The sequence below is a fragment of the Notolepis coatsorum genome, assembly GCF_963971535.1.
Source record: "Notolepis coatsorum genome assembly, chromosome: 20".
Taxonomy (NCBI): Eukaryota; Metazoa; Chordata; class Actinopteri; order Aulopiformes; family Paralepididae; genus Notolepis; species Notolepis coatsorum.
The window spans coordinates 69,660,145-69,686,500 of record NC_140184.1 but is presented as its reverse complement, the minus strand read 5'-3'; the positions used below and the strand labels follow the sequence as shown (position 1 = coordinate 69,686,500).

Sequence of the window (26,356 nt, the reverse complement as noted above, 5' to 3'; positions counted from 1 at the left end):
AGTGTTGGACTCAACAGTATTGTCTTGGGACATTGACTCGGCCCCACCTCTGCCATTTTGTTTCAGTGAATGACCAATGTCGGCTGTTCTAAAGCCGTTTTGTTCTCTTGCCGCTCCCACAGAGTCTCCCACAGCCAACGGCCCAGAGGCCTCGCCGGGAGTGGACGACGATGCTGCTAATAAGGAGGAGGAGGGCAGCGAGGACGAGTGGGAGCAAGTCGGCCCCCGAAACAAGACCTCAATCACCCGCCAAGCTGACTTTGTCCGCACACCTATCACTGACATATTCGGTGGACACACCAGGTAAGCTGACGGATGGCTACGCCTATCGTTACCTCCACCTACTTTCAACCCTCTGAGACCTGCTGGATAGTCCAATATTAACATTGACATTATTGACTTTTGAAGGCTGGCTCTGGGCTCAGCTTTTAAGCTAGATCAGAGCCAGTGATATCGTATGACACTTTAGATCCCAAGGGGTCATTTGATACAAACATGTCATACTAGCTTACCGGGGAAGGGGCTGAATATCGCTCCTAAGTTGAACTTTCTTTCCCACGGAACCTCCAGGCAGAGGTGTATTGTCATGATGTGTTTTACCATACAATATGGCACAATGCCACAGCTCATTGGCCATGAGTGTCATTTAATGATGGTCACCTACTATTTTATTACAATCACCTGTTTGCTACCAAGATGTCTGCGATCTAATACAATGACACATTTTGTAATTGGCTTCTATTTGTCTTCCATGCAGTAGTTTGGAGACAGTGTTTTAGTCTCCATAGTGTCTTTCTCCTCATGAGTCTATAGTTAAATCCTCATGGCTTGGAGACCCCTTACTTGATATTCTGCAACATGGTGAGCCACGGAGCATTTCTCCTTCGGCCTGGAGCTTGTTTTTCTTAATACAAAGTAGCAGCCAGTGGCGTTCATGCCTTTCTTTTCATTGGCCGTGGCTGCGCTGCCCGTTATGACACGAGAGCTTGACCAGTCGCAGTGCCGTCTTTATCTGAGCCTCCTGGGCCTGCTGCCCTACTTCTGCCTCTGGAGGCCGACCTCTGCTCGGGGTGCCATCACAAACAGTCCCGCCACCAGCCGTCTCCAGCCTGTGGAACAACACCGCAACTCTTCAGAATAACAGCTGTTGTGGGCCGGCTGTGGTCGGCAGGCTTGACGACCAAGGCGTGGGGCACACATTCACAAATAAAGAATCACAAAACAAGTTTGAAAGTGAAGAACCTCTGTCTATAGCTCGCCTAAATTACATGCTCCGCGAGGTTCTGGTCTGGCATGACTGGGTTGTATGGCGCTTTCAGAGTTATTTTCCCAGAATCTGTAGCTTACAGAGAGAAATGGTATGAGTTTGTTAAGTGGTGTAAATTTCAGTGCGCTTAAGTTTCAGCCACCATGCTTGGCTATATTCAGTGTTTTCAGTGACTAGTCGGTGTGAGTGGTTTGAGGGGAAGGATCACTAACAACTTTGAAATTATTTGCCCATGATTGAAGTGATTTAATATGACCTTTTCACTGTCAGTGGAGGCCAGGGTTTTAGGCAATTTAGCCTTTCAGCACTTTTCCCACAAAGTCGTGAGATTTTGGGAGAATTTAAAAAGTCTAGTTGGGGAGAACAAATTGAAGATGATTCGCTCTTGCAATGCTATTGTCTGCCTGAAATCTTGAAAGGTTATAATTATACCTCTTCAAAGTAGCAGTAGATGGAAATTTTGATGAGATGAGCCTCCTTGGGAGTGAAATAACACTCCTGGGGGATCATGAAGTGTTGTAAGACGGCCTTGAAGATCCGCTATGTTTGAACATGGCATCATCCGTATATCTAACCTGGTGTGTGTTTGTGTCCGTGTCAGATCGGTGGTGTACCAACAGAACTCGAAGGAATCGGCCACCCTGCAGCCATTCTTCACTCTGCAGCTGGACATCCAGTCTGAGAAGATCCGCACTGTCCAGGAGGCACTGGAAACCCTAGTGGCACGAGAGTCGGTCCAGGGGTACACTACGAAAACCAAGCAGGAGGTCGGGCTAGGCTTCATGGCCACATTTCTTACATTCCTTTTTCTATGCCAGTGATATTTAATTTAATTTCAAACCTTTATTTCAACTCGTAAGACACTGAGGTTACCCTCATTTACAGCAACGATGGGCTTACAAAACAAGACAGTTTATCAGCAGTTTCATACATATAGGCACAATAGAATAAACACTAAAACAACCGCTAAGACAGTTAGAAGTTGACACACAGTGATCGGAGATCATACTTTTAAATGCAGCGAAAGAAGGAAGAACAATATGAAAGAGTTGATTGTCGGAACCTAAATGAAGGCATTGACATCCTTATTATTATTATGATTATTATTTATCATCTTGCATGCTCATATGTGATTTCATTATCAGCCTCTAGTACAGGCTACTCAAGGTGTCTGGAATGTCATTCACTTACTTAGCACGTTGCACGTTTGCCTATTTGCAAGCTATGGCCGCTACAGGTTCCTGGGAAAGCTAATGTTGGCGACTGTGAAAAAATAAAATAAAAAGATTAATAAATCTGTTTTGGCGTCCTTACAAAAAGGTGCCAACCACAAGATTAGTCGGGTTAACTCGCCATGCGTTGAGTGCCAAAACCCGAGAAAACTCGGGTTTTAATCCGTTATTTCTTTTATTAGCAATATCCATTCATTTTTCATCCATCCAGCCTGACGCTGACGTTATCATTGGGAATGGGTCTGGGCTCAAAGGGCAAATACCGCCACCTATCGTCTGGTATTGCACATCATTGGATTGGATCGGGTGGGACTGCATCAGAAAAAAACTCCGCTCCCCGGGGTTCCCTTCTCGGGCAAGCAGTTTTAGTGCTATAACGTTGGATCAATAAACGCGATCAATATTTGGAATGGCGATCAGGAATTGGATTAATCTTTTTGCAGAACATCTGATGTGAGGTAAGGACTCTATGTTACCAGTCTTGGGTTAATCGGATGTTTTTTTCTCCGCCATCGCAGCGTGTGTGTGCGCGTGCGTAGCGTTAGCCATATCCATGGCATGGATAATCGATTTTTCAGCCCGCTTCTCTAGCGTGCATAAGTACACGTATACTATCGATAATCTAGCGTTTATTTGAAAACTATTCATAAATCAGCAGAAAAATTACAACGTGTTTTGTGTATTCCAGTAAATGGCTATTTTTGCGGATTTTTCTGGAATCACTAGAAATCTCCAAAACTATACTCGTATTCAAAGCAGTATAAAACGGAAATGTACCAATGAAAAAACTCTGTTTCGTACATGTTGACCCATAGCCATAATTTAAGATATAGTTTAGGCGTTCGCAAATTTCCCCATCCTCTCATTGACTTCCTTATAGGGATGCTCGATATTGGCTTTTTTACCTATACCGATATTGTCCAACTCTTAATTTCCGATACCGATATCAACCGTTACCGATATATGCAGGGTCCCCCCCCCAACATTTTTGTTAATTTCAGGTAATTAACATTACATATCTCTTGTTGTGGAATTAACACAACATTATGCATACTTTTGACAATAAATAAAATCAGAATTTGTTCTCACTTGCTTGCATGGGTAAATAAAGGTTATAAAAATGTAAAAAAAAATAATAATTTGAAAACCGATACAGATATTTTCCGATATCACATTTTAATGCCGATATCGGCCGATAATATCAGTAGGCCGATAATATCGGACATCCCTACTTCCTTATTGGCACGCAAGCCCTAATATGGTCTAAGAGGCGTGGCTCTGAATGAGTTAAGATTCAGTTATGTGTATTATGTTATATTGGTGTTCAATTGTGTGATTTAAGTCCACGTTACCATGGGAGCTGTGTTGTCAGTGACAGCCTCCCTTCCTAGGCGTGGCACAGCGTCTCCTTGCTCTGTCCCATCCAGCCTTGTGTGCCTCCATCATATGATGTAGGAAGGGAACTAAGGAACATGTGTTAAAATGTAAACGCAATCAAATGTTATTTATTTTTCACCGGAATGATGTGGTGAAAGTTATAAGTGCAGCTGATAGTTCAGTGTCACTGTGTTGTTTTTTTCCTAGTGTGGTTGTGCAATTATTATAACATTTTGCTCTTAAGTGGTATTAAAAAGGTCTTAAAGTCTTAAATGTAACTTGTTGAAACCTGCAGATACCCTGTTCTGCTAGACATGTAAGCTAACTGTTGCTCATTTCTCTCAAATTGCCTACCCCACAAGGTGTCTGGAATGTCATTCACTTACTTAGTACGTTGTGCGTTTTTCCTATTTGCAAGCCATGGCCGCTACAGGTTCCTGGGAAAGCTGGGACTGTTGAGTCATATTGAGGTAGCCCTCAGCATTCTACCAAAGTGAAATATCGCTGTAGTGTATATATTTTTGTTTTGTCAACAAATCGTGACGCACGCAAACTTAATGATACACTGAATGACGCTAGATGTTTTGTGGGCAAGGTGGTAGGATACATACGTTCATGTAGAGATGTACCATCCCAGTAGACGTATCACAAGTCTGAAATAAAGTTTCCCTGCTTGAAATAGTTATTTAAAGTAGTACAGTAGCAGCCTTGTGTAATCATGCTGTATACATCTCTGGAGAAAATAACTGAGTCACAAAGACATATGCAACAGTTTCAGGGAAATTATGTCTTATAGTTTACCTCCTCAGGTTTGTGGACATTGCAGCCAAGTTCACCCGACATGTCCTGAGCACTGCATTGGTAACTGTATTGACAGCTGGCGGAGGGAACATCTGCTCGAACAGCTGTATTGTCTTCAGGGCAAACCCATCTTTGTTTGTCCAGATTTGCTATTCTTACATTTGTAGATGTATGTAAATGAGGCTTTGGCCCTAATGTGTAATTGGATTTGAATTCGAAGAATGTATATGATGTAGATTTTGATTTTCTTTCTCTCTCGCTCAGATTGAGATCAGCCGGAGAGTGACTCTGGAAGAGCTCCCTCCAGTTCTAGTGCTCCACCTCAAGAGGTTTGTGTTTGAGAAGACTGGAGGCTGCCAGAAACTAGTCAAGAACATCGATTACCCTGTTGATCTGGAAATCAGCAAAGGTATGTGTGACTTGACCCCCCTGATGTTTTTATCACATTATTTGAGGTGCTGCTGTGTCTGGCGTTGTGAATGTGGTTCAGTGAGATGATGTTCTTAACGGACCGGATCAAACCGGCTGCTGTTTCACATGAGATGGTACACGATGGAGACCTGAAATGTGCCATGAATAGATATAGGCGCGCCAATGTATCACTACAAATTCACACCAATCGGCCAGATGGTGGAGCTATTATCAAAGGTCAAAAGCCTTAAAGGTCCTGTGCATTATAAATGGATTTTTCCAGTGTTTAGCATTGTTTTATAGCAATATGGGGTTAGTATCAATGGGTCTGTGTCTAATTATTACCATATTGGCGGATTGCTCTAATTCAGTTGAGACAATTTCCTCCTCCATTGAATTAGGTCATTCTGATTTTACTCGCAAGGTGACGTAACAAGGATCTGGTGGAGCTGATTGTGATCTGATTGGCTCTGTGGTTGTAGCGCATACTGTAACCCGACACTTCCTCAAACGGGGTTTGACAGGCAGAGAACGAGAGAGAGAGGGGGAGAGAGAGGCATAGTGTAACCCGACACTTCCTCAAACGGGGTTTGGCAGAGGCAGAGAACAAGCGAGCGAGAGGGAGAGAGAGAGAGAGAGGGACCGGACCGCGCGTCTTCTCTCACACAGAGTATTTACACAGGTTGTGTGTAAAATAAATGCTCCGTGTGTCCCTCTCTCTCTCTCTCTCTCTCTCTCCCTCTATCTCTCTCTCTCTCCCTCGCAGTCGGGAGCACTAGCATATCACTGTAATATCAGTGCATGCTCCCACGCGCATGCCCGTATTCCGATCCGTACAATAATAATCACAGAGGAATATATTGTCATTTGAAACAAGTTACCAATGCATTGTCCCATGGGATTATGCCCCCCCCCCCCGTGGCGAAATTAATTAGTATCCCCCTCTATCTCTCTCTGTGCCAGTCGCAGACTGTGTGCAAAATTATGGTTGAGTACTTGATTAGTAATATAAAACAATGAATAGTAAAAAATAAAAAAAACGTACAGATGTGTTCAATAGACTCACAGGAATTGTGTAAAGTTGCCCAAATAGTGCAAGGAATAGCAATGCACGTCCCCTTTAACTCGTACATCGTAAGTCTAATGGACCTATCTCAAACTCATTGTACACATATCCAGCTTGCCTTGCTCTACAACTTGGCATTGGCAGAGCCACCGATATTGGGTCCGTCAAGACTGGCAATATCGGCAAGTCTTGTTTCCGTCATCTACCCAGTAAAATGCATGTGAAAGTAACAGCAAGTGGGGAGATTGGACACATGTGTTTGGTTGGACATATCTGCCAACCAAACACATTGCTCTTGACCTTTTGTTTATAGTTTTTTTTTTTTCTTTTTTTTTTATTAAATAAAATGTATATATGTGCTATGATTGTTTGGTTTGACGGAGCTAGATCGTGATTTGTTTGGAGGAATATGGAGAATTACATGTTCAAAAATAAACTCGTTCATTCATTGTTAGGTCTTTCCAGGGATCTGCACTCATTTTGTAATGCCCATGATTCTGGAATGAGATCTTTGACGAGCAGGTGTCCTACATGTTTCTCTCCGTGTAGTGTGTTTATATAGTCTATTCTGATGGGATGAAGTACCCGACACGGAACATTTGAGAGTGATTGACATTAGGGCGGCTGGGTGGCGCAGCGTACATTGCGCTCGTCACCAACGCAAGAGACACCGGTATCGAATCCGGCTGTCAGCGACAGCGTTGCCTCCGGCTTGGGCCGGCCGTCATACTGACTTATTTGGCAGAGTCATCGGGAGGAGAGTCGATGGGTGGTAGTCTGGTCGTTGTAAACAGCGACTCCTACAGGTCGGTCAGGGTGCCGGCACAGCAAAGACAGGAAAATGGCGGGGGCAGTGTGAGCCTCCTACACGTTACTCCACGCCAATGACAGTCCGCGCTGGCAGGTGAAAAGATGTGACTGGCTGCCTCCACATGTATCGGAGGGGACATGTGATGGGCTTCTATCTTCCCTACGACCGGCCAGTGGGGGCACATGCGAGCAATGATCAGGGGAGGGGAGGGAGAATTGGCACGAGAGGTAAATTGGGATGGGAGAAAAATCACAGAAAAAGGAGGAGAAAAAGTAGATAAAAAAAAAAAGAGTGATTGACATTTGGATGATCCCTCGGCTCTCTTTGTGGTTTAAGCTAATTTTTATTTTTTATTTTCAGAGCTCTTATCTGCTGGGGTGCGGAGCAAAGTCGTAAAAGGCCAAAGAACCTACAGGCTCTTTGCAGGTATGTGTTTTATTGTCTTCCTGAGCTGTCATAATTACATCTGCTGGCAGCAGTCTTAGGTAGTCCTTGTTTACAATATTATCACTGTCACGGATATTAATCCACCATGTTATGATTATTCCCACCCAAACAATGGTGCTGTATTGGATCTGAATAAAGTTTAGCCTGCCTTAATGCTGGTTTTGGTTAAAAGCAGGTATTTTTGAGGACATAGTAAAACCTCCGCTAAGCTCTTCTGGAATACAGTGTTCTATAGATTTCCAAGCAATACTTTTCTTTTGACAGTCGATGCTATTCTTTGTGTAACGGTTGAATGATTTATATAGCTAAAGCATCCAAGAAGCGGGGCTTTTCTGTCGCAGCGTTCCCTCACATTGGATCCCGCGCTGGAGCCTTTTCACAGTCTGACCCCACCGATGGAGCGCACAGGGCCTATATTAAACAAGGCCTGTCCCATCAAATAATTTACACTCCCTTCGAGTAAGACGAGTGGGTGTCTGCTAATGCTCAGTCCAGCCATCTGTTCTCTCTCTCTCTCAGCCGCTACTCCCCTCGTTTAAATGTATTACTTTTCTGTTTGGTCATGATTTATGCATAAAAAGGAACACTCGATATGTGAAAAGGTTGTAATTAATGTGCTGGCAATGCAATCTCCCATCGCCTAGGTTACACTGCACAGTAATTTGGCTCACCCTTGCGAGGCTAAACACTCGAGAGTCCTTTAAAAAAGCTGCAGACTCCTTTTTATTAGTAATGCCCACCTTCTGTAATTCCTTCATTCTGTCTGCCCCACACAGTTGTCTATCACCATGGGAACAGCGCTACGGGCGGCCATTACACAACGGATGTCTTCCACATCGGCCTGAACGGCTGGCTGCGCATTGACGACCAGGCGGTGAAGGTTATCAACCAGTACCAGGTGGTGAAGCAGACTGCGGAGCGCACCGCCTACCTGCTGTACTACCGTCGCGTCGACCTGCTGTAGACACGCACGCACACACACACACCTTACTTATACACATACACATGCACACATGAATATATTCACATTCATGACAGACAAACATATACACGCTCCATATGCACTCAGAAAGTATACTCACAGATATACATTCACAAACACACACACACACACACATACACACACATGCATACATACACACACGCATACAACCTAATGAACAGGAACACTGCCCAACTTCTTCTCTTGCAAGATTTGACCCCCCCCCCCACACCTCAGATTGTCCCGGCTTTCCAGAGAAACGGCTTTTCTGGTGAATTTTTTTTCTTCTTTTTATAATTTTTTTTCCCAAGAAGAGGGGAAAAAAGCTGTGTTCTAAAAAAGAATTCCCTGTGACTGCTTTCTCTTCTCTGTGCACCACTGCTGTTTTCTTTTTCTTTTTTTGCTGCAAGGAGAGACTGTCAATGGACCTGGGGGGGGGGGGAGGGAGGGAGGGATGGGAACGGGGTTCACAGGATGGGACTTGAGACTGAGGCTCACCTGACTCTGAGCGACACTGCTTAGTTCAGACGGGGAACAGTGGATTCACCCAGAATGAACTATCCACCACACCAAGACTGCAGTTGGACTGCTGGGCTTTTTTTGTTTTTTTTTTTTGTTTTTTTGAAAATGGCATCAGTGTTTTGCCTTTTGAGTAAGGAGAGTCGTTGGCCTAATGCATTCTGAACAGCAAATGTTATTAAAAAGCCTGTTGGAATTTGTGTAGTGCGTTGAAAAGGCCTATAGCACCAGCAAACTACACAGTCTCCGCCACCACCACCTCCTTCTCCTCCTCCTCCTCCGTATCCACTTCCTCACCATCTTGATGCTTTTCAATCTAGGTAATAATAATTGAGCCATCAAAAAAAAAGAGGAAAAAACACGGGGAAGAGGTGCTACATTGTGTTGAAACGTAACGGCTTCCTTGTTCTGAGAGCCTTGTGTGGTTTCTGGGTTTAGAGTTAGAACAACTATCTAAAAAGAATTTTTAAATGCGCTTTAGAATTTAAGTGATAATAAGCTTCTGTGCACATAAAATGTAACTGATCGATAAAAAGAAATGGACATGCAAATGCAAATTTTTGCAGATATTTAAAGACTAAAATGTAAAAAAAAAAATAAGAAATGATGATAAAAAAATTAAAGAAAAAAATACTGAATCTAGGTGATGGACACCTCGTTTGGCTTCCTGAGGGTGGTGCTAGTTCTCAAGACTGTGAGTTACTTGCACTGGAGAGAGATGGCAAGTAACGAGGACAAATTCCATCACAAACCCCTTCCCTTGTTTACTTTATACATCTCCTTTTCATTCTTCATTTGTCCTTTTTTCTGTACTGGTTTTAATGGTTCCACCTGTGTGAAGGTGGCCTGTTTTCTGTCAAGTCTTGAGCTGTATTACCCCCTTTACCCCCCAACCTGCCAGTAAGAGGGGACTGCCTTAGGTTCAACGTGTTCTCCTGAATCCAAACCTCCACTCTGTGTAGTCTGAACCCTATCAAAGGTGACAACTGTCAGTCTATTGTCTGTAAAGTGTTGCAGGAATGTACCTGACCTCTGCGGCTCAGAAGCAGTATCTCCCAGATGAGGGGAGACTGACTTGTGTTGTGGAGAAGTGGAATTAACATCTGTGCTTGGCTCTGAAGTCCCCCCTCCCCCCCCCCCAAAAAAAAATATGCACAAAAAGGAAATTGTGTTTTGCATTATTATTCACTGATTGTGATGATTTTTTGTTTGAGTTAAAAGATGTTTACTTTACTGTCATTGATCATTTGTTGGATATTACCATGATCATTTTCCTCCCCCGCATCACAATTATAATTGCATTTGAATTGGTATTTGAAAGAAAATTGCCCAGGATAAAGCACAACAATGAATAAAATTAAACAAGTTCTTTGCTTGATCATATTTATTTATTTTTTTGTCATTTTCTCATCTCGTTATTAGCGTTATTATCTGTTGGAGCTGTGAGGAGCCATTTCATTGCAGCCACTGTCAGAATCTATCGGCATTAACGCTATACAGAACGTTACCTACTGTGCCGCTCTGTAGTTTTAGGCATGTATGCTCGGAATATCTTATCTTTTTTAAAGTGAACTATTTTCCAAATGATCTATCTTTTCATCCCCCCCTCCCCTATTGCTCTCCCCTCCGTCTCCCCCTGTGCCGTCTCATCAACTTCCTCTCTATTCTCTTCCTTACACACATAATTGGCCATTGAATAAAGCGAGGTACACAACAGGGCTGCTTCAAGGCGTCGTCTCTCTCACTCCACTGTTTCCATCCACTGGAACAGTTTGTGTGAAATAAATTTTTTCCCCAACATTCGAATAGCAGCTCATGCATTATATATATATATAAATATTATTTGTTTGGAAGAACATATTTTATCCCATCACTCACTTTGTTATGTGCTGATGGTAGCAGCGATTTATTCATAACACTACCTTCCATCATAGGTTTTAGAAATTTCAAAACAAAGTTGAGACTTTTCTATTGGATACTGAAATTGGTATTTTTTTCTTTTTCTTTTTTTTGGTCCATAGATTTTCTTTTTGTAACCCAACCTTCCCCATGTGACATGACATTCTGTAGTTGTACTTGTGCAGATGATGTATTATTAAATCTTATTAGTTTCATATGGGGTTTGTAAAGTTTAAAACTTGCCCCAAGTAAAACCAAAGGACAGTCATATTGACCCTGCTGCCTTCTTCATGTGATTTAAAAATAGAAAAACCTCTTTAGGTTTTGCCCGTCACACCCCACATTCGATCGCCTCATCTCCACGGGCCTCATGACTCATTCCATACAGGAATTTCAGATGTTCTGTTCACATGATTGATGCTCCTTTATATTGTTAAGTGTTAGTTCCAATTGTGCTGCTGATGATGGCTTTGTAGCCGTTTCAAATGCACTCTTTGTGACATTGTCTGTTTTGGTTATTTTTCCTTTTTCCTTTCTGAAGAATGTTTGGAAGTCTGGAGTCTTGAAAATGGGAACTTGAAGCCGTCTGACAGCTCTCTTTTGTATATGTTTTATCTCTTCTCTTTGGTCGGGACATGTGCTGGTGAAATGCTTCAATGATGTCTTCTGTTCAGTTTGTGCTCCTAACACTGTTGTCTGCTGGGATTGTTGGGATATTCACCTGAAAACAAAATATATTCTGTCTTTTCATTTTAAGCCTCCAGCATTCTACTATTTTTCTTTATTAAAAAATAAATGATTGTGCAACAAGCAAGTTTGCTATTGAAGTGTAGTCGGAGGAACTGATTAGCTTTCTTAAAATTCTCAAACAAAACATCTGCAGTCTCTACAGCTTGGACTGGTCTAACGGAACAATGTGCACAATAAACCAAAACAAAAATGTTAAATAAAGGAGGAACTGATCCTTGCAGTCGTTGCATATTTGCATATATCCTAACCTTACATTATTTTATGTGCATGAGTTATTAATCTCTCCATCATGCCAACATACATAGTGTGTTGCATCTCACCCCTCCTATAATGAGTGACTGTTGTAGCCCAGTAGTTCTCAAACCATGTCATGTCACTGACCCCCAAATTGATGTGCGTTAGACCACAGTCTCATTTCACATGGTTTTCTTCCAAGTACCCCCACATATATATATTTTTTTGTTTTCGGTTGATTTTTATTGTTTTTTTCTTTGTTTTTTTACTACCGGGCAGTCCGGTAGAGAGAGGAAGAATGGGAGCCAGACGGGGGGAAGACATTCGGCAAAGGTCGCCGGGTCCGGGAGTCGGGTCCGGGACGGAGCGCAGTACGTGGTGTGCTACTTGAGAGCCCCGGACCCCCACATCTGATGAGATTCTTAATGATGGATATGGTTTAGTAGCCTGCAGAACGTCCTACAACTGCCTACTGTTTGATTCTTAAATGTTATCGTTTCGTCTAACTTCTAGTTAATTAATAATTTTGCTCAGGACCCCCAGGAACCTCAAGGACCTCTGGGGTTTCCTGGAACCTACTTTGAGAACTGCTGGTCTGACCTACTGCTTCAGTGCCCTGAATACCAGCTTTAGGAGCCTGGTTTACGGGAAGTGCGTAAGGGAACGGGGGGAAGCAGGCCTATTATCTAAGAATTTGCCAAGGAGTTTTTTTTTCTTCTCCTTTGCCTTTTTTTTTTTTTTTTTTAACCATAGTTTGGCCTTTTGCTGAGATGCAGATTGTGGTTTTGCTTTCAGACTTAAAGCGTATAATTAAGCGTAGTATTTTCCTTGTTAATGTCACAACGTAACTAAAGATCACCTTTTTATAGGCCTACGTCCTGGAGGGGGAAATTGCCGCCCACTGTCGGACCACCTATATTCAGAGAAGTGTCTTTCAACCACCCTGAGGAATGATGCACTGGCTGCAGCTCCCGCTTGCCTTTTTAAGGCTTTGAGTGGTTGGCTGTGGAGCCATGCAGGACATACTTTTCAACACAAGTTATTTCTAACAGGCATAATGGGAGTGTGGACCCTGCCATACAACAAGCCATGGATAGGATGCCCAAAGAATGGGGTTTCCCCAGATATACGTTGATATTGTGCATATATTCTAATTTTTACTTATGTGGTGTTATTGTGGCCTTGGGTTGTTAAAGCTGCACTATGTAATTTTGGGAAAATCATAAAAGTTTGAAAAAGTGTTTAGTGTATTTTCTATATGCCATTAACTTGACTTATGGAAAATTGGCGTCCCTGAATCTAGTTCTACCTAGAAAGTAACTGTTTAAAGGCCTTACAAGTTACAATACATATTTGGTATGCGAAAAAATCTAAATCTTAATAAAAATTAATCTTAAACGGTTTTAACTCAAAATGTGATGATTTATGAAGCAGAGATAGAATAACGGAACAATTTTCAAATGATTATCATTTTAAACAAGTCCTGTTCAATCTCAGAAATTCAACCATGCCGATCTAAAAGCATGCACTAAACCAAATCGTTGAGAGGAATGTGGTCCAAAGATTACCCTTGGACATATTTAATGGACTTGAGGGTAAGAACTCTTACTTTGGTTTGCAAATGTAACATTTATGCTTCAGACAATAGGATATTGTGCTGTGCACCACACAGAAGTAATGAATGCCTTTACAATCTGGTATGGTTATCTGATCCGCTATCAACACAACCTCTTCTAAATATGTCAGTAAACCTAGCCACTGTCTTTTTTTAAATCTTCAGTACTATTTCTTTGGCTGTTATAAATTATGAAACGTGATACATTCCTCCTCAGTCTGTAGTAGACCGCTTTAGGCAGCAAGGTCAGTGAAACAGAAGGGTATGTTCATTTTTTTGTACAGGTCTCCCTTAAAACAACACGTCGCTGCGGTGTAGTAGCATACTTTTCAGTAATGCATCGGAATGACCGTTACTCCCGCCCCCACGACTGTTGGCACAGAACCACGTCAGCCCAGTCAAACAAACAGCTGGCCTTGAGACTGGAATCCCAGGCATGCATTCCTGCCTTCATGCCAGTCTGCTATTGAGATGTTCCCGCAGCCAGCCCTCCGGCTAGAGAACGATCCCTCGGCTCTTGTGCCCATGACACCCCCACCCTACACACACCCTGGATGCTCTCTGTCAGGTGTCTGTTTCGTGTTCCGTCACCATCCACTGTGTTACTGTATGTAAGCTTTGTGTACCGTAGGTTTCTTCGTCGCCTCTTCCTCTAATCCATGCTCCGCACTTGTTGGCGAAGCTGGAATTTGTCATAATTTTCACATCTTATCTATTATAAGCCTTGAAGCCTCTATCATCTATCATCCCTTACCTTAACCCTAACTCTAACCTTACAGGAGACCTCATAACCGTAATCTAAAATAGAAATAAAAAACCATACATTTTCAAAGATGTATATTATGTTGTTTTTAATATACTTTGTAGCTTGGCCAACAAGTGTGCTTTTTTACTTTGCAGCTTGTCCAACAAGTGACCCCCCCCAGCTTCACCACTGTGCTTCCTGTTTAGGGGTTCCACGGCAACCCAACAGACACCAACGGCAACAATCAGCATGGCAACCAGAGTTTTGAGGCCCTTTTTTAGCCCCTTTCCAAATAAACTACTACCTACCCAGGAGAGTTCATGGGTGATTGCCTTGGAGCAGGGTATGTGTCCTGAAATATAGTCGATGTGACTCAGCCCTGTCTTACTGCTTACTGGAGCACAGGATTTGGAGAAGGGCCCCACAGTCAAGGAGGTCATGGATGGTGTCTCTTGACCTCGGCTATAGGAAATGTTGAGGATCCCCTCTGTTCATTGTTACACAATGACAAACAAAGGTTTGTATTATGTAACCCCCCCCCCCCCTACTCTTCTTCAACACTGATTAATCATTTGGGCATCTCCTAGTTACATAAATTAACCTATTAGGACGCCAAGTAAATGAAACATATATTCTGCTTTAGAAAAGAGCACCCTCTTGTGGACAGCTCGTGATGTACGGCCATTGGTGTTCTCACTGACTGGAGGAATGGGTAAACCTGCAGATGATTATGGTGATGACTAACTTTATGAGCGTTTGGTTGGTTTTCGCACCACTTCGGGGACGGCTAGCAACCAAGAAACATGCTGTTTGTTGTTTCAACAGCGGGATGTGTTGACAGAATCCGGCTATAGGGCGACAATAATGTGGTCAAGAGGCATGGTTTCTATCTTTGGTGTGGTTTATTTATTCACATGGCCCCTCCCGGACCCCTCCTTGGATAGTACCTCCATTATCCCTCACTCCTAACCAGACACTACCTTTATAAGCTAGCTTTTATTCTCTCCACCACTTCTAACCACATTGACATTTTGGATTCGTTGAGACCCAGAATTCTTGCTGTAGATATTTCTTGATAAATCACATCGAGATATGTAAGAAACCAAACCTTCCGGCACATTTTTTCCGGTTGAAACCAGCGTGATGCGATCAGTTTTTTAGCTACTGTGATACCCGATAAAACCAATCTCTTTAGCTGTGGATTTACTGCAAACTCAAAAACATCATTCAATAGTAATACAGCGGGGTGTACTGGTATATTCCAAGATACGAGTTTTGATAATTGATGGGTCACATCTTTCCAGAATGCCTTAACTGGTGGGCAGTCCCAATACATGTGCATAAATGTCCCTTCGTCTCCATTTGTACATTGGGAGCATTTTGAGTCTTGTTTAAGACCCATTCTGTTCAGTCTTATAGGAGTCAAGTATGTCCTGTGAATATAGTTAAGATTGATTTGTTGATGGTCCGGGTTCCTTGATGTAAGACGGACATTTGCCCATGCTCCTTGCCAATCAAAGTCACTTTCCAGGTCTGGTATATCCCTCCTCCAGACAGAGTCTAGTTGGAGGGTTTCATACGAGGACGTTAGTAATTGATAATAAAAACCTGATACAAAACCTCTCGATGTCTCTCTTTCATAGAAGAATTTGTTGTATCTGTGGTGTTCAACTGGTATGTCTAATGGAACACCGTGAGACTTCAAACATAGCTGTAACTGTATGTAAAAAAGCCATGTGGACCCGGTGAGGTTAAACTTTGTGCATATTTCTCCATAACTACAAAAACCCTGGTTGTTAAAAATATCCCCTAATGAGTGTATGCCTTGCTCTTCCCATATAGGGAATCTTATAGGACGTTTTTCAATTAAGAGTGCATTGTTATTGAATAAGGGAGTGTGATTATGCCATTTTTGTGGGTTAGGATATTTTTTTTGTGTTTCACGCCATATCCGGATTGCATGGGTAATTATGGGGCCAAATTTCCGCTCACAGTGCTTGATTGGTAGTTTAGTGTGTGCTATGTCCTTCAGTCTATGTGGGGCTACTATGTTTTCTTCCAATTTTCTCCAGGATACCAATGCCTGGGGATCAAACCATATTGTCAATGGTCTTAATGTGTATGCCTTAAAATATTGGAAAAAATCTGGAACTGCCATGCCACCGTCTGCTTTATTTCTCTGTGCGGTGGATCTTTTTATGCGAGGTGGTTTGTTATTCCAAATAAATTTATATGTGGAGGAGTGTAATCTTTTCCAGTAACCCTCTGGAGGGGGTAACGGTAGCATTGAACTGATGAAGTTGATTCTAGGTAGTACATCCATCTTAACTATTGATACCCTTGCCTGTACTGAGTTTTTAAGTTTTGCCCACCTGTCCAGGTCGTCTTTGATTTTGTTCTGTATTTTTGTGTAATTGTGCTTCACCGTTTGTCTTATGGTGGGAAATATTTCCACACCCAAGCATCTAAAATGTTTTACCATAGGTATCTCACCTGGGAGGGTTGTATCTTTTTTTGCATGGGTGTTAAGTGGAAGGAAAGCCGACTTCGGCCAATTTATTTTAAATCCCGATAAATCACCAAAGTTCTCAATCAACTTGAGTAGATGAGGCAATGTGGTGTTGGGGCTTTGCATGAACAATATTACGTCGTCCGCATATAAACTAATTTTATGTTGTGTGCCCTTGATTACGATTGGTTCTATGGATTGGGATTGTCTTATATATTGTGCTAAAGGCTCTAATGATAGATCGAATAGTCCGGGACTAAGAGGGCAACCCTGTCTGGCTGAGCGTGATACCGGAAAGATTTTGGAGATGAATGTACCTGTTGTAATCATGGCCGATGGGTCTTTGTATAATACTTTAATCATATCAATGAATCCTTTTCCTAACCCCATCCTTTCTAATACTGCCCATAGATACGACCATTCCAGCCTGTCAAAGGCTTTCATAGCATCCAGTGACAGCATCGCCTTAGGTATGGTGTCTTCTTTGTCTGCATCTAGTACGTGCAGTATTCGTCTTATGTTATCAGTGATCAGGCGACCTCTTATGAAGCCAGTTTGGTCCGGATGAACTAAAGACGTCATATGCTTTTGTAATCTGATGGCTAATACCTTAGAGTACAGTTTGACATCGGTTCCGAGGAGGCTTAAGGGTCTGTAACTACCGCACTCGGTGGGGTCTTTGTCTTTTTTGAGAAGGACTGAAATGAGTGCAATATTGTCGTGTTTATGGAAGCTCCCCTCCTTGACTGAGTATAAGATCATATTTAGTAATAAGGGTCCAATTATGTCCCAACAAGAAAGGTACATTTCTGATGGGATACCGTCTCTTCCAGGAGCCTTACCATTTTTCATTTCGGATATGGCCTTCTTGAGTTCCTCTAGTGTGATCGGTGTTTCTAACTGTTTAGCGTCATCCTCTGAAAGTTTAGGGAGAATAATTTGATTAAGATATGTGTCCATTTTGTTTTGATCAAAGGTCGTTTCTGATTTGTATAAGCCGGAGTAGGCTTCCTACCGGGGTGAGACAGGCCGTGCACTGCCACCGCCTCAAAGGCACGCCTACGCCAGCCCTTAGGGACCAGCGGCCGAGGGTGTCCGGTGGAGAGGTCACAGAGCAGGGACGCGCCTGAGCTGCCAATCACAACGTCCTCAAGGCGTAGACTGGTATCTGCCGTCCTGAGGGCTTGGATGTCGTGGTCGGAGGCCTGCTCCGAGCTCATGCTGACGTAGTCGAGGCCCAGTTGTACAGCTCCGATGATGACCCTGGATAGGCAGTCTGCTACCACGTTGGCCTTCCCGGCGATATGTCGTATATCCGTAGTGTACTCTGAAATGTACGCGAGCTGGCGCTGTTGTCGTGCGGACCACGGCTCAGCCACTTTGGACATGGAGAACATGAGGGGTTTGTGGTCGACGAAGGCCGTAAACTCCCGGCCCTCCAGCATGAATCGGAAATGGCGCACCGCCAACCAGAGGCCTAGGAGTTCTCTGTCGAATGTGCTGTACTTGCGCTCCCTGGAGGTCAGTTTGACGGCTGAAAAACGCCAGCGGTTGCCAGGTGCCGTTAACATACTGTTCATGTACCGCGCCAACCGCGTAGTCTGACGCGTCGGTGGTAATGGCGACCGGGGCCCCAGGCGACGGGTGAGCCAACATGGCGGCATCACCGAGGGCTGTCTTGGTGGCGTGTATGCTTTCTACAACGCTAACGTTACCTCTCATTGTGTCTATTCTACAAGCTTTAACGTTACCTAGGCTCTCGTGTCTATCTGCTAACGTTCTCGCGTCTATCTGCTAACGTTAGCATTAGGTAATAACCGGTTTAAAATGGATGGTGATTACCTCACGTTGTGTCTATATTCTACTAGCATTAACGTTACTAGGACAAACAATCAAACCAAAACATTGACATCTAACTTATCTTTAGATATTTACTCAACCTCTAATGTCTAACTATGAATGAACACAACACTCTAACTCACCATCTTTAGATAATAAAGTACTCAACCTCTACTGTCTTTAACTATGAACAAACACAACACTCTAACTTACCATCTTTAGATAATAAAGTACTCAACCTCTACTGTCTTTAACTATGAACAATGGGTCTCATTCTCGAACGAAGTTACGACAAAATATTTCATCTTAGCCAGATTTCGGCCTATTTAAGACATATTAGGGCTGGGAGTGGGAGTCCTCAAATTTTCCTGAGATCTTATTTGAGAGCAGATCTAAGAGTGCTGAGGAGCACTCTTAAATATGCTCTCAGCCCACGATCAAACCTCATGATTGATTTACTAATTTAAAATGTTATCATAACTTGACAGACTTGTGTTCTCATAGTGATTCCTTCACGTCAACACTACAGGCCTCCTTGGAATTAATTACTTAATCATAATTAAAATAAATTTATATGACTATTTGTATGATAAGAAATTATGTTATTTGATGTCGGAAAAATAAATAATAGCTACACACACTGCAAATGACTCGGAATAAATAAATACATCAGCCACATAATTCCGTCATAATTTTATTGTTGTTCTTATTTATAGTTTGGGACATTTGCTTATTGTATACATCATAAGAGCCAGTGGATAAACATTCCACTCCTCATCTTACCGGTACGATGTTGCGTGTGACAAATAAACCTGACCTTGCAGGTGCACTTGAACAGCAATCATGTACATTGAACCCTGGCATCCAATTAACAGTGATTAATCACGCCATGCTTAAAATGCATGGTCAACTCTGCACCCAAGGCTTACACACACAATTATGGGTAACGTCCAGCATAATTATGCTCGCTACGAACGCGCAATAAATAGGGAGCGCCAGTACAGGGACCACGCTGATCTCTTCTTCGCCGAGAGTGTACTGTCCACCCTGGGCTTCCTAGCAACTGGAACATTCCAGAGGGAGCTAGGAGACAGGGTGGGCATATCCCAAACCTCCATCAGCCGCTGCATCCCACGGGTCTTGGCTGGCATCGTGGAGTTGACCACGCAGTACATCAGATTCCCCTTTTCCGCGCAAGAGCAGATCCCAGTGAAGACGGCATTCCAAATAGGCGTCGTTAGCCCTGGGCTTCCGGGGCTTTAGCCCCGGATGTTTTTTCTCCTAGCCCCGGACCTTAAAAAATAAAAAATGGTTTACATTTTTTTTTTTTACTTTTTTTTTTTATGTCAGCATCCCCATTGTCTGTGCTGAATGTTTGTTAGTGTTTGGTATTTTTTGTTGGTTTTTAGTACTTTTAATCCATTTTTAGTAAGTAGTTTTTCATTTGATCCTATATCATTCTTTCATTCACCGATTTGTGGACTTGAAGATGTGCACTTTAACACAGCAGCACCTGGAGCCATCCATACCCATGTCCAGTGTCCACTGACAAAGACATGCTCATGATACTGTGATAAACTATAATAAGCTTTAATCGAACCCTGGTTCATTTCCTCGGATAGTCCGGTTGGTTTGGGGTGGTGTGAAAGCTCATTCACTCTTGCAAGTGAACCCTGCTGCGGTTCATTTGAGATGTGAATGCAAAGCGGACCAAAGGCAGGAAAAGACCCAAAAATCGAATCTTTTTTTTATGAGAAGACTGAAACATAATTATAATGAAACACACAATAGTTTTTTTTCGATTGCTAAGCATGATTTTGAAAACGGGGCCCGGTGTTTCAAAACACACAATTAGCACAACCACACACACAATTATCAGAACACCTCAGATCCTTTGCTAAATTAAACACTTGTCAAAACCATACACTAATTTATAAAAACTACATTTTGTTACCATATGAAACGTGTGTTTCATATGACTCAATTCTGTTTGAACCAGTTACACACACTGCTGTGCTTAACCTAAAACACATTTAGCAATTCTACTTCTCAGTGATTAGAGTACTGTAAGTGAAGTACGCAGAGAATGTGCAAATATACAATACATTCACCAAACACTACACAAGACCAATGCTGTAGAGTTCTCTCCATATACCCAAATCAATGATGCAGACTGATGAAAATATAAATGTTCTCTCCATATAACCAAATCAGTCAACATTTCAACATGGAGAATCACAACAAAACATGTCCCAGTTTTCATGCTACTATGTGCACAACACTGTAAGCTCAGCAAATATCAGACAAACATAAAATACTGTATCCAGTACAGGTTAAAATTACAGTAAAACAAAAACAATTTTGAAAAAATTTAAATAGAGTACAGAAAATACTAGACATTATCTATTTGCCTATGGATCTGGCAAGATAATTTTTTGTTGTGATTCTCCATTTTGACTGATTTGGGAAAATGGGAGAAAATGTATATTTTCATCAGTCTGCATCATTGGTTGTCTTGTGTAGTGTTTGGTGAATGTATTGTATATATATGAACTCACCTGCTGCATTTTTATAGTGCTTAAACCTGATTGGTGTATCTACAATTAAGCAATGGTGTGTTTGTGCATCTGATGGCTGTGTTTAACCAATTGGCTCATATGTGTGGTAATTTGACATTCTGTGTCTAATGTAATGGAAGTGTGTTTAGTGTTTTGCAAATCACTGTGTATTGTTTTGCAAAAAGTGTGAGGCTGACTTTGTGCTTATAGGGGTGCAAATCTGGGCCTACGTTTTGCTCCTTGAGTGTAAGGTTTTGATAATTGTGTAATACTTTTGATTTGAGTATTTATGCAATTGAAGAAAACTGTAAAGACTAGAGATGAACTGTTTATTTCTTTTGTAGGCTGTGCATAATGTTTGTTTGTTTGTTTATTTGCTTATGTGTATGATTCTTAACTGTTTTTATTTTGTTATTGGTGTATATGTGTGTATGTATGTACAGTATATGTATATATATTATATATATATGTATATATATGTGTATATATGTATATTTGTACTCCTGTTTTGGCCTCTTGGACCAGATCAATGTTTTATCTGGCAAAATAAAGGTTAAATAAATAAATAAGAAACTGGTGATTTGGTCCTGTTAACTTTGAATTTTCTAAATTGCGTATTTCTGTGTTTATAATAATAATCCCCCCCCCCGGGATGAAGCCCCCAATGTTTTCTAACCCTAAAAACGCCCCTGCCATCGCTGGGCTGCCAAACATCATCGGCGCTATTGACTGCACCCAGGGGCGGACCTAGCCCATTTGGCGCCCTAGGCGAGATTCACCACTGCGCCCCCCAAAAAAATGTTTTTTTTTTTTTTTTTGCTTTTTTCTTCATAGTTCTCTAACGTTAGTCTTTCTTTCCTCAACGTTCAATTCTATAACCACTTGACCGATACCCATCAATGCACAGCGCTCTAGCATGTTCTGACTGTGAACACCTAAAGCTGAGGCTCAGACCGACCGACCGTTTTAGATTTTTGGCTCATTTTCCCTTATGTTAGAATTTTTTTAATGTAAAAATAATGGTTGCAGATATAGAGGGGGGAGCCAAAACTGCACAAAAAAAAAAAAAAAAAAAAAAAAAAAAAATTTTTTTTTTTTTTTTTTTGGGCGCCCCCCTCTGGGTGGCGCTCTAGGCGACCGCCTATATCGCCTGTAGGAAGGTCCGCCCCTGACTGCACCCACGTGCGCATCTTGGCACCCTCCCCAGACCCGTTCCCATACCTTAATCGGAAGCAGTACCATTCTATCAATGTATGTTTCTATTTTTTGTTTACTCTCTTGTTACCACTTCATCCAATTGGACAGTACCTTGCTTCCTCTTCTCATCTGTTTTTTCTTTTTTCCTGTGTTACTATAGATCATTTATTTTGCTTCTCTCTTCAAATAGAATTCATAATTATTATTTATTATTAGGTCATCTGCGACGCCAACAACCAGCTGTTGAACGTCGTCGCCCGTTTCCCAGGAGGTGCGCACGACTCGTACATCCTCCAGAACAGCGAAGTGGGTATGCTCCTCGAACAAGGAGACGCAGGAGACGCATGGCTAATTGGTGAGTATCTGTGCGTATAGAATTGTTCTTGCACCAGTAGGCTTCTATTCCTCTAAGGACTTGTTTTATTAGGAGACCGTGGATATGCACTGGCCCCATGGCTGATGACCCCAGTCGCCAACCCTCACGCCGCGCAGGAGGCGGCGTATAACGAGCGCCATGCGCGCACCCGGTCCACCGTGGAGCGCACAATTGGGTCGATAAAGAGACGCTGGATGTGTTTGGACGCAGCAGGTGGCAAGCTGCTGTACAAGCCGGATAAGGTGTGGATGAAGGCAACAGCTGATAAATTGTTTTGGCCGTGCCGTGTTAAAACATGTATGAGTGCCCACCTCAGCCCAATACAATCATATGTTGCATGTCATTTATTGTGGCTTATTTATTCTTTCCAGGTGTGTACGATTATCATGGCCTGCTGCGTCCTGCACAACATCGCGGAGAAGCGTGGTGTCCCGCTACCCCTCCAGCCACCTCAACAACCACCTGACCAGGACATGCATCCTGACCCATTAATGGGCCCGGATAATAGGCGTGCTGTCTTAGTCCGACAGCAATTAATTGCACGCATGTGAATAGATTATTCACATGCGTGCAATTAATTCCTATTCATAGGTGAATTAAATCTGGACCTGAATTCGACTTTCTTGCTTCTGTCATTATTCGATGCAGTTTACAATGTATACCAATAACTAAACACATCACTCAGTAATACTCAAAGGGTGTCAGGGATGTTTATTGTGGGTGCCCCTGTAACCGGAGCTGACGCTGCTGAAAAGAACCCCCTTATAATTATCCACTCCCGATATCAGTACCTGAATTAATGAATGAAAACTTTATTAACAGATTGCAGAATTTACAATACAGTACAGCTCAATACACACAATTGTTAAGGGGATGCAGACCAGAGGAATACGTTTGTCTTGTTTACAAGCAGTGGTGCAGTCGTAATATGGGAACTGGTAACACGCCACGCACGCGCACGCGCACAACGAATGGATAGAGCGCATCTTTGTGCGCGCGTACTTCTGCCTCAGTGATCATCTAGTAACACGGCGTGTAACCGCGTGTGACCACGACTGCACCACTGTTTACAAGGGATCCCCACCTCCATTTCAGCATTGGTGAAATTCCTACGTCGTTGCTTAGAGGCAGGTGCGCCTCTTCCTACCGTGTCAGAACGGCGCTTTGACATTTCAGCGAGGGTTTGCACACTGCCCATTGACTGCTTTATAAGGACTGTCGGGGGCGTGGTTTGTATGCAAATGAGCTGAACGGGAACGCGCTTTGGAGTTTACGACAGAATGCCATTCTCCAAGCAGATATCAGATCATATAATTTCTGCGACCGTTTCAGCCACTTAAGACATATCTCCAGCACGTTCAGGACTCAGAGTGTACTTGTCATAGATTATCTCTCAGTGGTTCCAAGATAAGTCTTCCAGAATATATCTTTGAAAAATCTTCGGGAATGAGACGCAATAAAGGAATATCTTATCTTATCTATCACTACCACACTACAGAAGGTTAACCTTTCACTACCACACTACAGACGGTTTAGTGAAAGCAAAGGGTTAACCGTCTAGTGGTTATGAAAGGGTTAACACCTTTGTTGTGTGGCAGTGAAAGGGTTAACCTGGATTGTCACAGTGAAAGGGTTAACCACTTGGTAGTGAAAGGGTTAACGTAAGGTTATGTATATAACCAAGTTCTATGAATTCTGGTGACGCTCAGCGTCAGTCTGCACTAACCTCACTTCGTGCCTAGCACTGAATAAAAAAACTCCACAATGTACCCGTACATACCGACATCCGTCTGGCCACATCCCTATCCGCTTACCTTCATAAGCAGGTGTGTGGTCACCTACTTGCCTCCTTCCCAAACTTTCACCACAAGGCGAGATCAAGGGCCGCAGCGCCGTCCTGACGCTGAGCGTCACCAGAATTCATAGAACTTGGTTATATACATAACCTTACGTTCTATTTCATTCTGGCCTCCGCTCAGCGTCAGTCTGCACAAGAGGAGCTGAGCGGAAGCCAGAAGCTCGACAAATGTACCCCGCTGAGGCCCCCCACAACCATCAGACCGGGGAGGACCGAGCCCCCCGACCCTCCCTAATGGAGGGATACCCTCCCTATTGGAGGACGGGAGGGAGACGGATCCGACCGTGCGAAGAGGAACTCAAGCAACTCAACGCACAGGGTGAGCAGACCGTGGCTTGACCCCACAACTACGCACACGCACAACCCGCATGCCACCAGGCAACGAACGGAAGGAACAACGCTCGTTACTGCCCCCAAAATCACGGGGTCAAGAGCAAACTCAACCCCATGGCAAGGCCGTAGCAGCGGAGCGCGAAGGAAGACCCAGACCCACTGAAGGGACTGGATCCCCTGGAAAAAGGGGGCCCGGAGAGGTCAATGACGCCAGGCATCAAGACCCCACCAGGCGGTCACTTAGTGACACCGCTCCCCACATCGCCAGCGTATTCGGACAGGGCCCCTCCAAGAGCGGGCCCTTTCCCCCCATTAGTACGCCGCCTGGCACACTGACCCTGCAACACAGGCAGTCAGCATGGCCGTAAAGCACTCAAAGGTTAACCAACGGAAGCAGGCAGCGCACCGGGGAAAAACCAGGCAGCAGGCTGTAGACCCGAGCCTGGAGCACTGCGGACGAGACAGGCGCCAAAGGGGTCAACTGAAAACAGCACCCCGGTGGAAGGGGCGTATGCTGGCATTGTTGCACACCATGACAAAGCCTCCATAAAAAAAAAACCCACCCAGAGGGGTCGAGGCAGAGAAGGCTGACATGATTGGCAGACGTCATGAACGTGCAGGGGCACACTCAACCGGGTAACCCGGGAGTCGACTCTGCTCCAACACACCAGGGAATCAACCACCCTCTTGGTACCACATACGGTGGTTGTTCCTATAACCCCTCAAGAAAAACTCCAAAACACACCTGCAGGTATACACCAGCTATATCGCAGTACAAGTGTTTCAGTTTCCAAAAAAGGGTTATCCCAGGCCTACGGTTTCAACGAAACATTACTTCGGACCGGGCCCGGCGGCTCGGGAAGCACACAGGGTTACCAGAGGAGGTCCAGAAGACCACCCCAACAGCCCCCTCTTCGCTATGCGTGAGAGAGGAGCGAAAGAAAGGAGAACCAGCCCCTTATAATAGTGTCAGGTACAACGTGTACCCAACAAAGGGTCTCCATAACGCCTAACCCTGTGACACCCGGGCCGACCCGGCATTTCCCCCCCCGAAAAAAGCACAAGTCCCTCAGGGTACCAGAACAGCAGATCTGCGTCCCCGGCGGACAACGGGTTAACTGACCTGGACCAGAGCGACCAGAACCAGTCCCGTGCCCTAACCACGCCGACATGCCCACTCCAGAAGAGGGGGTAGGTATGCGTGTCGATCTAAAACATGAAAAGAGGGCGCCACCCAGACGGTCCCATTTGTACCGCACTCAGTGGCCCACCCCAAGGGCGTGAGACCCCTCTACCTATGTTCTGATCTATTTTGTTAACATCCCCCAGATATGATCGAGAATTCATCGAGACAACCTAGTAAACTGGCGCTCGGAAGAGACAACACTCCATCCCAGTTGCCCTATAAAAACGCTGTTTTAATAACGAGCAACCAAGGCGTACTTAGCCCCCTGCGTGATTCTTTTTTTTTTTTAAACTTAAATTTTGATTGAACACTTATAGACATACAACACAACATATACAATAACA

General features: G+C 43.4%; 1 protein-coding gene across 3 annotated transcripts in view; it reads left to right on the top strand.

The window, feature by feature from the left end:
- The window catches only part of usp10 (ubiquitin specific peptidase 10), a 105,320-nt gene extending 95,036 nt beyond the window's left edge, over positions 1–10,284 (top strand). For all 3 annotated transcript variants that reach the window (XM_084337722.1, XM_084337721.1, XM_084337720.1), the window contains 5 exons: positions 123–303; positions 1,869–2,034; positions 4,942–5,086; positions 7,326–7,391; positions 8,189–10,284. In XM_084337722.1, the coding sequence (XP_084193848.1) occupies positions 123–303; positions 1,869–2,034; positions 4,942–5,086; positions 7,326–7,391; positions 8,189–8,376 (746 nt within the window). In that variant the 3' untranslated portion in view covers positions 8,377–10,284. The remainder of the gene's footprint in view (positions 1–122; positions 304–1,868; positions 2,035–4,941; positions 5,087–7,325; positions 7,392–8,188) is intronic.
- Positions 10,285–26,356: the final 16,072 nt, after the last annotated feature.